Raw genomic sequence first — 13,615 nt, forward strand, 5'->3', positions numbered from 1 at the left:
GAATGAAAATTATTTAAATATCCTTTACCTTAAAACTTAGAATCCATGATAAATGAGGATATTTTTGTCTATTATAATCCGGTACATATTGTTAAAACGTACCAACTGAAAAACAGGCGTACGCGTGTTAACAAACCCCTAAAATAAATTACTTTTGTTATCCATACATATACTTTGCATTAAAGTTTTTAATTCTTTTGCTTGACTTCTTGTACAATGAACAAAACCATACGATAATATGATCTATGTGATAAATAATAATCAATTGTTAATGAGACCTATTAAATAAGGATTTTAGTTACTATTAGTAAGATAATAACTAAAGTGAGTAAGTTCAGCTTATGCATGAATATAAGGGGCGATGTAAATTCCTTTCTTGGATGCATGAATCCACCGTTGAATGTAAGTTTAAGAGTGTATTGATTTATTCCTAATTTGAGGCTCAATGAAACCATAAATATTAGTATTTCCCGCATTGACAATTAATTCATTTAGATACATGCATTGATACAAATTCACATGGTTTAGGTTGATTTCACAAAGCATAAGTTAAATGAAAAATATAAATGTAGATTGTACTCAGATCATCCAAAGTTGAATCATTATAATGTTTAACATCTGATTACTCTAGATTATTTCAAACAAATCTAGCATGTTTATATACAAAGGTATATCATTATTTTCAATGCCAAAGATTGTTGCATCCAAAAAATGACACAAGGTGCTTGAAACAACTAATATGAAACCTTAATCAACTCTTGAATTAGAAACAACCAATATAGGTAGAGAAACCCATAATGGAGCCCCCAACAACCAAAGGAAGGGTGACAACAACAAATGGGATGGAAAGGCAAGCGACAAAAGTGGGATGACGAGATTGAGGGTTTTTGCGAAACCACCTCAAAAACCACCAATACAAGTAGATCAACCTTTAGTGGAGCCCTTAACAACCCAAAGAAGCGTGACAACAACAGATGAGATGGACAGACAAGCAATGACAACGAGAATAAGGGTTTTGCAAAACCACCTCCTTAGAGAAATGTGTAAAATGTCTGAGACCTAAGGCTCGTTAGCTGCATGATTGGGCCTATAAGGTGGTGTGGCGACACGAAGAAAGAAGTACACCATACTCTAACAAGAGAGGAAAGGAGCTACACGAGGGCTTCAAATGGATTAAACTCATGACGCACAACAATTTCAAAAAGTAGGGCAAGAGACAGCTTCAAATGGATGAGTGTATGAGGTGAAAACGAAAGTGAATGAAGGCACAATTAGAGGAGGAAAATAAAGAAGCAGAAGGAGCGTGAAAACGATGAAGATGAAATGAAGGAAACTAGACGTGTCTAAGAGAATATTAGAGATATTACATTGGTTATATTGGTGAACCGATGTAATATCCAATTTAATTTTAGAAGAAAAGGATGTTTAAACATATTTTTGATTTTTTTTAAATAGTGTACTACTAGGTTATACTAACAACTGATGTAATATAATTACAAAATTGTCACCACGCAATCAACTACATTGTTTCTATTATAAATAATGTTATATCATGTTGTTATTTCATCGATTTACACTAATAAATGTAGGGATAACGATATCCGTGCTAATATAATTCACGATAGATAATTGGTACCACAAGTAGTGAGTATTTTGATATTCATTTATAAATGAGTAATGTGCGGATATTATACTACTGTATCCGTAAATATGCATTGCCAGCAAAAAATTAAAATTAAAATTTAATTAATAATTTATTAAGTTAAATTTAATTATAATTAAAATTAATTTATATTTTATTTGATTAAATTTAATTAAAATTAAAATTTTATTTGTATTTAATTTAATTTATATTATTTTTATTTTATTCATTACAATTTTATTTTAAACATTTATAAAAAATATTTTTTTTTAATATTTAGAAATATCCATGAATATCTGTATTAAAATATTGATAAGTATTTTTAAAATATTTATTGGAGTAGTAACAAACGTATTTTTTCCATTACGAATTGGATAAAAAATAGGTATTATTGGTGTCCTACTCGATATCTTGTGTAAATGTATAAATTTAATTAGGAAACCTTAATTTCAACCTATGAAACATACTAATTATTATTATTATTTTATTTGATTTGGATTAAGAAAGCTAATCCATTGGATGATGATAAGTTTTGAAGCAAATGGAAGCGATTGCAGAGAGAAATTGATAATCGTGTTCATATAATAAAAAAAAGAAGATGAACACTTGAGAGGATAATTCCAAAAACCAAGAAACCTAATATTTTTATGTTACATGGTCGAAGCAAGGAATCATGAATTCACAAAAGAACCTGAAGATTGGGAGCAGAAGAAGATGCACCAACAACAACAACGTTTCGATCTATCTGAGAAGGGCTTCTCCAAAACCCCATCCCACGAAACCTCTCCCACATCATTTTCTCCAGCTCCAACAACTCTGCGTCATTCTCCGCCTCGCTCGGCTGCCGCAGCTCCGCCACGTCTACGCCGTCGTCGATGCACAGCGGGTACACGCGCCCCGCGCCCATGATGTCGTCGCAGCACCCGCACGTGCACCGCCGCACGTGCGCGGTGGCCGCCGCCTCCTGCCTCTCCTTCAAGCTCTGCAGCCGCCGCTGCCGCTTCCGCTGCAGCATCTTCTGGCAAAGGCTCGCCGGCAACTTGTAGACGGCGAGATAGACCATGTTGGCCAGCCCGAAGGAGAAGCAGCAGCAGACGGCGGCGGTGCCACCCACGACCTCCCCTAAGCGCGTCCCTGGGTCTGTCTGAGTGAGAAATGGCCTCCTCCGGTGAGACACCGTGGGTCGGATAAGAATAGTTTTGGAGAGAAGTGACATAACCGAATGAGTTATTGGTTTTTGTGTTTTATCCTTCTTTCTTCGCCGAATCGGATTCTAACGATAAACTTTAGAAGGTTGAAGAAAGAAGGGAGAAAAAGGTTGTATGAAAGAAGGGCTTTATATTTTTGTTTGTAGTCGGGCATGGAGACAAGGAGACAGAGGGTGAGTTTATCAAGTTTTATCGGAAAAAGCCAAATTTGGTTTTTGATGGGAAAATTGAATTTTGGGAGATAATTAAGGGTTAAAGAGAAAGAAGATGATTTTTTTAGGGTTTGGAATGGGTGGAATTTGATGGAAAATAGGTGTTGTTAATCTAGAAATAGAATGATGTAGGCAATGGCAGCTCAATTCAACTAACTATGGCTGCTGCTGCTGCTGCTCTTTCTTCTATTTCTTCCATTTACTTTTGACTTTATTATGTTTCATCCAACCAACCACTCTCAAGTACCTTAATTTCTAACTCTAAACTCTCTATATATTTATTCAAAAAATATGACTCATTTTCCTCACTTATACCTTCCCAATATAACTACAAAATGTTTTGGTCATATCATAAAATTCTAATATCTCAAACATTTACCACCATGTTCTTTGGTCCGCTCCAACTCGACACAGACAGATACTATTTCATAGTTTTAGAAGGTCTTGTCTCCCATCTTTTATATATATATATATATATATATATATATATATATATATATATATATATGAGTTTGTGTAAGGAGATTTTTCAGTTGTACATTTTAGCAAAGTGTACTAAATTTTAGGTTATAAAAAAAGTTTTTGTTAAAAAAAAAACCAACTTTAAATCCAAGGTATTTTAATAATTTTAAAATTTAATTTAAAATAAAAAAAATAAAAGGTAGTTATTAAAAATCATGATTAAAAAGTTATTAGCTTTTATTATATATTTTTTAAAAGGTAGTTGTTTTTAAAATAAAATATAAAATAAAAGGTATTTGTTTTTTTAACTCTGAGTCTATAAATTCAGACCGGTTATACAAAAATGTCCTTGTTAAAAAGAAAACCAACTTTAAATCAAGGGTATTTTAATAATTTTAAAATTTAATTTTAAAAAAAATAAAAGGTAGTTATTAAAATTCCTGATTCGTCAGAAGTTATTAGCTTTTATTTTATTTTTAATTTTAAAAAATAACTACTTTTTATTTTATTTTTTATTTTAAAAAACAACTACCTTTTAAAAAATATAATGGTTTAGGGTTTAAGGTTTATAGAACCGTCTGGGTTTATAGAACCCGTCTAGATTTATAGAACCCGTTTGGGTTAAAAAAATAAATACCTTTTATTTTTATTTTTTTTTTAAAAAACAACTACTTTTTAAAAAAGTATATAATAAAAACTAATAACGTACACGTAGACCAATCAGGATTTTAATAACTACCTTTTATTTTTTTATTTTAAATTAAATTTTAAAATTAATAAAATACCCTTGGATTTAAAGTTGGTTTTCCTTTTTTTAACAGGAACATTTTTGTAACATACGTAGATTAGCAAATCCCGTATATTTATTAAAACCTACTTACGTAAATTATATAAGATTAAAAATTATTAAATTTATTTAATCGGATAATAAGGAAAATATATTTAAATTATTCTTATATTATATTATATTTATATATATATATATATATATATATATATATATATATTTCTGGTTTAATATAATACGAAACAAATTTAATTTAATATAACTTAATATAAAATCAATTTAGCTCGGTCTATAATGAATTCAAGTTAGCTAATTAAATTTAATGTAGTTATGAATCAATCCATCTTAGTTTAATATAAGTTCAATTTGAATTAGTATATCTCAGATAGGCTTACTTAAACATAATTTAATTAAATTTAATTTGGGTTTTATCCAATTTAACTTAGAATTTTGTCTTAACTAAACTTAACTTAACCAACCACATCAATTTAACTTGAGATTAACACAATTCAGAATGAGAGTTTATTAAGGATAACAACAAGATAGATTGAGCACAAATAATATCTATCTATTATCTAACTCATAATAGAAAATCTAACACGTTATCTATTAGATATTCATTTAAAAAATATCCATAATTTTTAAAACATGTGGGTATTCACGGATATAAAAATATATAAATAAAATTACAAAAGGATATAAAATATAATGTAAAATAAGATATAAATTAAACTTTATTTTTAATTAAATTTAACCTAATAAAATATAAATTAATTTTAAATTTAATTTTAATTCTTTTACGAATAATAGATATCACACTTACGAGTTGTATGATACATATATCCAACTTATTTATAAGCACTTATTAAATTATTCATTATAAATTTTAATCTCTTTTTTTCATCTATATTTTTATTACTTTACAACTAAATAATTTTTTTTTCTTTTATGTTTCACAATTTTTTAATTGCTATAATATTTTTTTTAATCAATCTTTTTTCTTTCGACTAATTCTTATATCTACATAATCCAAAAGTGATGTTTGGTATTATTAGTTTTTTTTTTTTAAATGAATTGATAGTAGGTATCTTAGAGTTGATCATCTCAATCTCATACACCTTGCCAGCATATTATTAAGCCAAGGATTTAAAAAAGAAGCAACATTTTATTACACATGCCAGCATCTATAATTTAATAGTTTCTAACATCAACATTAAGCCAATGATATCTATATGATCTAAGAATTGACTCGAACCATTATCGATTTAATTTTCAAGGTTTGATTAAAGTTAATAACAAGTTAGTTCATACATTGTAATACATAACTTTTAATAAATTTTTAGTTGAAGATTTTACGTAGTATGAAATAGAAACAATCCTTACCTTGCATATTGATTTTGTTCAAATAATATATACTTTACCACTTTTTTTAAAATATATTTCTGACCAAAATTATTATTACTATTAGTATAATAGTATCATATTATATAAATTAAAAATGTATTTTGAATTAGTTCTTTATGAAAAAGTTAAAACCAATTATTTCCCTCCATTTAATTATTATCTTTAAGTTGTTATTATTGTTATAATATTAATATTACAAAAAAAAAACGTAATCTGTACAAAATGTTCATTATTAAAATTATAACAGTTTAACATATTTTACAAAACTGCTACTATTTTTATTTTGAAGGTATACTTTATATTAATTTGAATTATATATATATATATATATATATATATATATATATATATATATATATATATATCGACTAATCGTTTCAAATGTAAAAACAAAGAAAACATTATCAATATTTATCTTTGAAAAATATTTTTTTAAATTTTTCAAAACGTTTTATGAACAAAACTAATTTTAAAATTTAAAATGAAAAAGCTAATAAATTCATATACGACGTTAAAATTTTGTAACCTTTTGAATATGTTAATTCATTAATTAATATTACAATGCATAATTAAGATTATATAAGTTCGAGAAATAAATTAAAAAAAAATGTCATTCAAATCTCATACACGAAATTAAGATATTAAAAAAATGATAATATATATGTATATAAGGAGCTAGAGATGGCCAATTATACATCAAATGTCAGCATCATATCATATAAAATATATTCCGTGAATGGAAAACCGGAAAATGGGACCAAATTCCAATTCCGTTCAAATTCGACTTTTAAAAGACTACAGGATTTAAAATACGTAAAGTAAAAACGTGATTATCTGATTGTTGCAGATTTAAAATAAATTAAATGTGAATAAAGTTTTAGTTTCTGTTTATTATATAGAATGTTATTTTGGGAAAAAAAAAGTATAGTAAAAATTAACAATATATTTGCGGTTCCTAATAGGTCTAAAGTTTATGCATGTTTCGTGTTAGTATAGCTCAAGTTAATTTGAGCTCATATGGATTAAGCTTAATTTTAGATACTTATTTAATTTTTAACTTATATTGATTTATTTTGATCTTCATATAAAGTTAACTTGCTTATTATTTAGATTGAGTTATCTTTTGTTGTATTTTTAATTTGGATTGTTCTAATTCGACTTACAACAATAAATAATTTAATTTTTTTTAATTAAATCAATCTAACTTAATTTATGAATTTCAATTCCATTCATAGATTAGATTGATTTGATCTATATTCGAGATTAATTCGACTTGAGAATCAACTTAACTTCAGTTTTAATCTAATCAATCTATATTTAAATAAACTTGAAGTAATATAGATTTAAATATAGATTTCACATTTTAAATTTTTGTTCAGATATGCAATTGATTCTTCTCATTTAAATTACCGCATATATTTATATTATTGTTATATTTCGTATTTTAATTTAAAATTTAATTTTAATATATTATAGTTGTCTTTCAGTGGATTATTTAAATATAACTATAATCATATAGTTATAATAAAAAATAACTTTTATGAAATCTTTGATAAAATATATTACTAATAAAGTTGCAAAACTTTTAGTATTAACAACTATACAAAAAATAATATATTTATGTGATTAGTGTTTTATAAGTATTGTGTGCAATCATATAATACAAGAAAGTAATTTATTATCGACAGATACAATCTAGTAGTAGTGAATCTGTTATTAATTTGAATATAACGACGAATTACTGATAATTATAAATTTGTTGGTAAAATATTCGTCAAAATTTTTTATCCACAATTTTGAAATTCATTGATAATTATCGACAACAACAAATTGTTGATAAATATTTAATAGTAATTATGAATAAATTCTGACCACTAGTAAAATGCATCAGTAAAAATCGTAATGTATAATCATGTTTAGTGTATAGATTGTATAGAATTATAAATTAAACTTTTCGTTAGAATTAAGGTAGTTTGGAATTCAATATTAGCAACAAAAAAACATACCAGAATCTAAAGATTAAATGATAGAGAAATATGTACATTTGTTTCAAATTTAAGAAATTTTGAAAATAAAATTCTTAAAAGATACTCTATTTTGCTGTGTAATGCAAAGAATAATGTTTTATTAAATTTTTATGTTTATTTTTTTCAAAATTTAATTGAATAATTTATAATGTGTTATCCTAAAATTAAAACTAATCAACACAACACACAAAATCTAATATGATAAAAAAATTATTGCATATTCTCAATTCATCAAATCAAAGTTATCAAATTCGCGAGTTTACGTAAACTCGACTCGTACACTCAACTCGTAAACTCGTAAGAGTTTATTTCAGATGAAAAATATTATATAAATAATATCTTAATTCAATTAAGTCTACAAAATTATATAATTTTAAATAAATAAAATTTATAGATATATAGTTTATAAAAATAAATATTGTAAAACATAAATACTTGGATTATTGTCATTAATTTTGATGCATTTCATTAAATATATAATAAAAAAAGACCAAACGACCTTATTTTTCTTAATTTTCACCGTTTCAAACTCGTAGAATCGCTCCAAACTCGCGATTCTACACGATCCTACCGATTTCACAATTAATTCTACAGAGTTTATGTAGAAAAGAGTTAACTTTCGAGTTATCTCGGAAGCCATGTCTGGGAACGTAAACTCGTAAGAGTTTAAGAGTTAATTCGAAGAGTTTGATAACCATGCATCAAATTATTAGAGATTGAACATCCTAGACTCATTCCAACTTTGTATAATAAACATATCCATTCTTTATGGTTTAATGTTTACATTTTGTTTTTTGTTTTTCATGTATTCCGACTTAGAAAATGCATTCCAGACCCTTCATGTGAGTAAACTTATCCCACCCAAGTTCAAGACAATCTCATTTATGATATATTTTTTGTGAAGGTAGTCAATTAGAAAGTCAAACATGTACATGATAAGATTATATCTTTTCTGAAAGTAATTTAATGTTTTATTATTGGAGACACTATATAAGAACTTGAAGATAAGATGCGAGAAGTCTACTCCTATCATTTTTAAACTTAATTGTTCATAATTTAAGTGAGTTTAAGTCTCATAGAATAGAAATGAGAAATTTGAAAAATATAAGAATAAAATACATAAGCTCATTGACTTAAGATTTTATATTATAGGTGGTTTCAATTCTTTATGTTTGTCGCACTCGTATCTTATGTCATATCTTCCTCCTGAATTTCTCTTTCATAATTTCTAAAGAACGGAGTTGTGCACCTTATTTTTATTGCAATTGTACATGCACCCATTTACAATAGAAAATATCCAAAATCTATGTAGTCTTTATTGGAAAGCTAATTTACAAACTTCACAAAAAAGAACAACTCAAGATACTTATTGTTTGGATTGATTTCATTGTACTAAATTATTACGTTATTCATTATGCTTCCATTTTACAACTCTCACAATTTCACACAATATTTTCAATTTCTTCCATATGAATATATTTGTCAATATCATATTATTTTGTAAAAATATTGGAAATAACTCTATATCATCTAGCCTAATATTAATCCTTGATGTCTCATTCAATTTATTGTTATAGAATGTTTTAACCTCTTCTTTAAGCCTTTTTGGTTGGCTATACCGTTCTCCATGAATTCTTATACATCTTAATCACATTCTTTGATCTCCTTCAATTAGTCATCAAATGAAAGTACTTAGAGTTAGATCACCTACCATTATTCACTTAGTTGTAGACTTCTCCAATGCTTCCTTTTTTTAAACTTGTCTTTTCAACTTGAGAAAAAATATATTTTCTCCCTACCTTTCTCTTTTCATCTAAACCATTGTCTTTATCCATGTTAAGAAGTACATTTTAAGCTTAACTCAATCTTAATAAATCGGTCTGGAAGGTGATGTTTGCACCTACTTATACATTATAAGATAACATTATCTTTAGTCGATATGAGTCTTCTAACACATCCCTCTAATGTTGAGACATATACATATTAACTATGAGACTAGACATTAATGAGTGGTCCGACAATAGTTCAATTGTGAGTAAAATAAAAGACCCAAGAGACTTTATTAAGATATACTCTAACCCATGACTTTGATATCATATTTAAGCTTAAGTCAATTTTACAAAAATGACTTGTAAAATAAAATTTATACTTATTTATATATTATAAATTGATTTTTTCTTTAATCGATAGAAACTTCTAACCTATTAAGAAATAGACTTAAGTCTAACCCAATTTTATAAATTTAACTTGTAATATATATATATATATATATATATATATATATATATATATATATATATATATATATATATATATATATATATTTTGATCTTACCCTATTAAACTTTCAACAATCTATTTTGTCTAATTCACTCATCTTTCTAATGATAATTTCTTTACTTTGATTTATATTTTGAGAAACCTTTCTATTCTAAATCTTTAGAATCGTGTTGAAGTTACCTAACATATATCCTTTTTTTCCATCCTCTTAATTTTAATTATTTCTCTCCATAGTGTCCTCTTTTCATGATAAATATGGACTGTAAATTTAGAGAGGTTAATGGAAAATTATCATGTCTCCACTCACTTTAAAATTGAAGAATCACTTACTATTAAATGAATTATCATATATAAATTGTTTTTTACTCCTCATGCTTCATGCTTGCTTATTAAGAACTCTATGAGTATAAAAATCTTACATTAAATATAAATGAAAAAGTTAAATAATATATAAAAATAGAATATCTATAAATTTACTGTCTTATATTAGAAATTGTATCAATCTTTTATATAAGTTCAGATCTCATTAATATCTTGTTGATCTTGTTTTTTAGTAAATCTTCTGTTAAAAAGCCTATCAATACTTAATATGGCACTATGTTATAAATTAAGTCAAGTACTAATTCTTTATCATTATCTCTCTGAAATATCATATTATAACACCTATCAAAATGGGTTCAATTCACATATGTGAAAAGTTGTTTTCAACATTACAAACAACTAATATACGAAACTTGTAAAATATTACAAGTTTGACTATAATCAATATAAAATATTACAAGTTTGATTATAACCAACATAGAAAATTTATCGTTTTATATCTTTCTAGTTTTGTTGTTTTCACATTTTGTATTAGTGTTGTTATTTATAAGTGAATTAAAAAGAGAATATTTTATTGAAAATAATATAAAATCATGTTTAAAATATAAAAGGTCCCCATAAAGAGATAATTAAAACATCATATACAACCTCATAAAAGTGATGAAAAAGTTGCTTAAATTTACTAAGATGTCATCTAATTTAAAACAATGCATATCTATTAAGATGTTCCCAAAAAATGTAAGCATAAATATTAAAAAGTATTGAGCTTACTTAAAAACATTTATTTAGCTATTTCTCTTTACAATGTTGTTTGGAAACACCTTTACTTATATACATTTTACCTTTGAAGCAGAACATGCAATTGAGATTACAATTTACGAGTTCTGGTTTTGTCCTCATTTTAATATTTTTCTTTTCTTTCAATATTTTTAAGAATGTTACAGACGATGTGATAAGGAAAATGATATTTTTAATACCATTTTTTGACACCATTTTGACATTGCACACGTGTCAAAATGTGATTGGACGATTTCAAATTAAAAAAGTTGAGGCTGGGGTATATTTGGAAAAGAAAAACTAAAGTTTGTTTTTTTAATTTGAAATCATCTAATTACATTTTAACACGTGTACAGTATCAAAATGGTATAAAAAAAAGGTGTTAAAATATCATTTTCCATATGATAAAGTTTCATGAAAACTTTTAACTTCATTGTCCCACATAGAGTTCTTTCCAACGATTTAAATTGGTCCAACGTAGACTAAAGCAAATTTAGGAAAATATTTTTTAACAATTTTTTTTTACAATTTCTTTACGATATTTATGTGATAATTTGTAATTAGTCTATTTTAAATATATAAATTAATAAAATAGTGACATAATTGGAAAGGTTTAATGTAGTAAAAAATGTTGATAGATTCATATAAAAGATCTTCATTTCTGGGAATCAATTAATATTCCAAACCAAATTAGCTAGTTTATTCACATTACACAAAATTACATGCTTAATTGCAACTTCCTTTTAGAAACCCATCCCACCAAAACCCTAACCCAATTTCAGCAAAAAAAGAGAAAAAAAAGAAGGTAATTTGCTACATCCTTCAAGAACCCTCAATCAATCTTTTATTCCTTAAACTATTTAATAGAACTAGATGCCCAAATGTAGATTTTTTTTTTTGGGGTGTTCGAAATTATCAAACATCAAACCTCTCCTTCCTATTATTCATCAACCCCCTATATAGAACTACCCTGTTTGGAGGCATGACATCCTTAAATTTCTCATCATGCTTCCAATTTTCAGCATCATCCAAATCCATAACCTTAGCAATGACATCTTGTTCCTTTGCATAGCTTATGCTATCACTCTCAGAAATATTCTCATTAGGAATCACTTCCACCTTGTCTTTTGCAAACCTCACCTTCTTCTTTGCTTCATGTTTTGTTGAACCTTGCAACAAGAAAGAAAACTTCAAAATCTCCCCAACAATTCAACATAGCAAAAGGGATTGAATTTATAAATGATGACACCAAAAAGAAAGAAAGAAAAATATATACATATACCTCTAATTTCATACTCAAATTTCTTCAAGAATTTGTTGCACAAATGCTTATTGGCTTGGTGAAACAAAAGGACCATGCCTCCGGAAACAGCAAAGACAGTCATCAAGTATTCAAGTCTCATTGAACTCTCCATCTTTCTTTGTGTTTTTTGTTGGACAAGTTTTGGTTTGGTTCACATTGTCCTCATCATATGTTGGGTTTTATATATAAGGATCATTGTCCCAAAGACAAAGAACTTGAACCAAGTACTCAATGAAAGGAAAGAGATCAATAAAATTTATTTATGAAGAAAGATGAGATGAAGAAGATAAAGGAACATTAAATAGGGAGTGAAGAAAAAATAGGTTACGAAATCAACGCCATTCCCAAAGAAAAAAGTTTTATTTTTTTTGCCAATTTTAGCCATAAGAATCCAAAGGGTCAATGACAACTTAAGATAAATACCTTAAATAGACAGAAACAAAGAAAAAATGGAACTCTCCTATAATGTTTTGAGGTCCACACTTTCGAAGATAGATTTTAGAAGGATCTTTTTAGGTTTGATGAGTCACAAATCTCTTTCATGCACCTAAATAGATTCTTAAAAAGATTTTTTTTTTTTAAAAAAGTAAGATTATTTTCTTTTTTTTTTTTTCTGTGGTGTGTGGATAAATATATATGAATGACAACTAACCTCGATCTAGTTGGTAGAGAATGAGTTCATATCTCCTTAGAACTTCAATTTGATTTTTCACAATTTTTGATGTGAGAATTTCATTGATGGGTGAACTTGCTTTGATATATATGCTTCAAACGTTTCATGTAATATTTTTTTTGAAAAAAAATATATTAATGGGGCATTGATACACTTCTTTTAATATTTCATTTAATATTAATTTAATTCATGTAAATTATTAAATTATTTGTCCTTTTTTCTTCTATCTCACATGAAAATTGTCATCCTACCTTTATTATAATATATATTTTATGCTGTTACATTAAGAATATTTTCTTCATCTTTCTTTACTGGACATATGAAAATATTGATTAGGGTCTCTTGCCTGCATATGTATGCACATGGGTGCATTAAAGTTTTCTTATAGTTTTGAAATTTGAACAATTAATATATAAACTAGACATTTATTGCATTAATTTACAAAATAACAACACAGTAGGTAATAAAATAAAAACAATCTTCAATTCTGTAATATTGACGGTTTAATAAACATCATTT

The 13,615-nt window shown here is 26.4% G+C and overlaps 2 protein-coding genes across 2 annotated transcripts; both read right to left on the minus strand.

The window, feature by feature from the left end:
• Positions 1-2,321: 2,321 nt before the first annotated feature.
• On the minus strand, positions 2,322-2,858 carry LOC106770036. The gene has a single exon (XM_014655856.1). The coding sequence runs from the start codon at positions 2,856-2,858 to the stop codon at positions 2,322-2,324; it is 537 nt and encodes a 178-aa protein (XP_014511342.1).
• An 8,934-nt stretch (positions 2,859-11,792) lies between these two features.
• On the minus strand, positions 11,793-12,665 carry LOC106770037. Its single transcript, XM_014655857.2, has 2 exons — positions 12,403-12,665; positions 11,793-12,289 (listed from the first exon to the last, which is right to left on the minus strand). The coding sequence occupies exons 1-2, from the start codon at positions 12,533-12,535 to the stop codon at positions 12,036-12,038; spliced, it is 387 nt and encodes a 128-aa protein (XP_014511343.1). The 5' UTR covers positions 12,536-12,665; the 3' UTR covers positions 11,793-12,035.
• Positions 12,666-13,615: the final 950 nt, after the last annotated feature.

This window comes from Vigna radiata, chromosome 8 (genome assembly GCF_000741045.1).
Source record: "Vigna radiata var. radiata cultivar VC1973A chromosome 8, Vradiata_ver6, whole genome shotgun sequence".
Taxonomy (NCBI): domain Eukaryota; kingdom Viridiplantae; phylum Streptophyta; class Magnoliopsida; order Fabales; family Fabaceae; genus Vigna; species Vigna radiata.

Coding starts and splice junctions, on each gene's coding strand:
- LOC106770036 (XM_014655856.1), bottom strand. CDS start 2,858: ATGTCACTTCTCTCCAAAACTATTCTTATCCGACCCACGGTGTCTCAC.
- LOC106770037 (XM_014655857.2), bottom strand. CDS start 12,535: ATGGAGAGTTCAATGAGACTTGAATACTTGATGACTGTCTTTGCTGTT. Junction 12,290..12,402: donor ATTTGAGTATGAAATTAGAG/GTATATGTATAT, acceptor TCTTGTTGCAAG/GTTCAACAAAACATGAAGCA.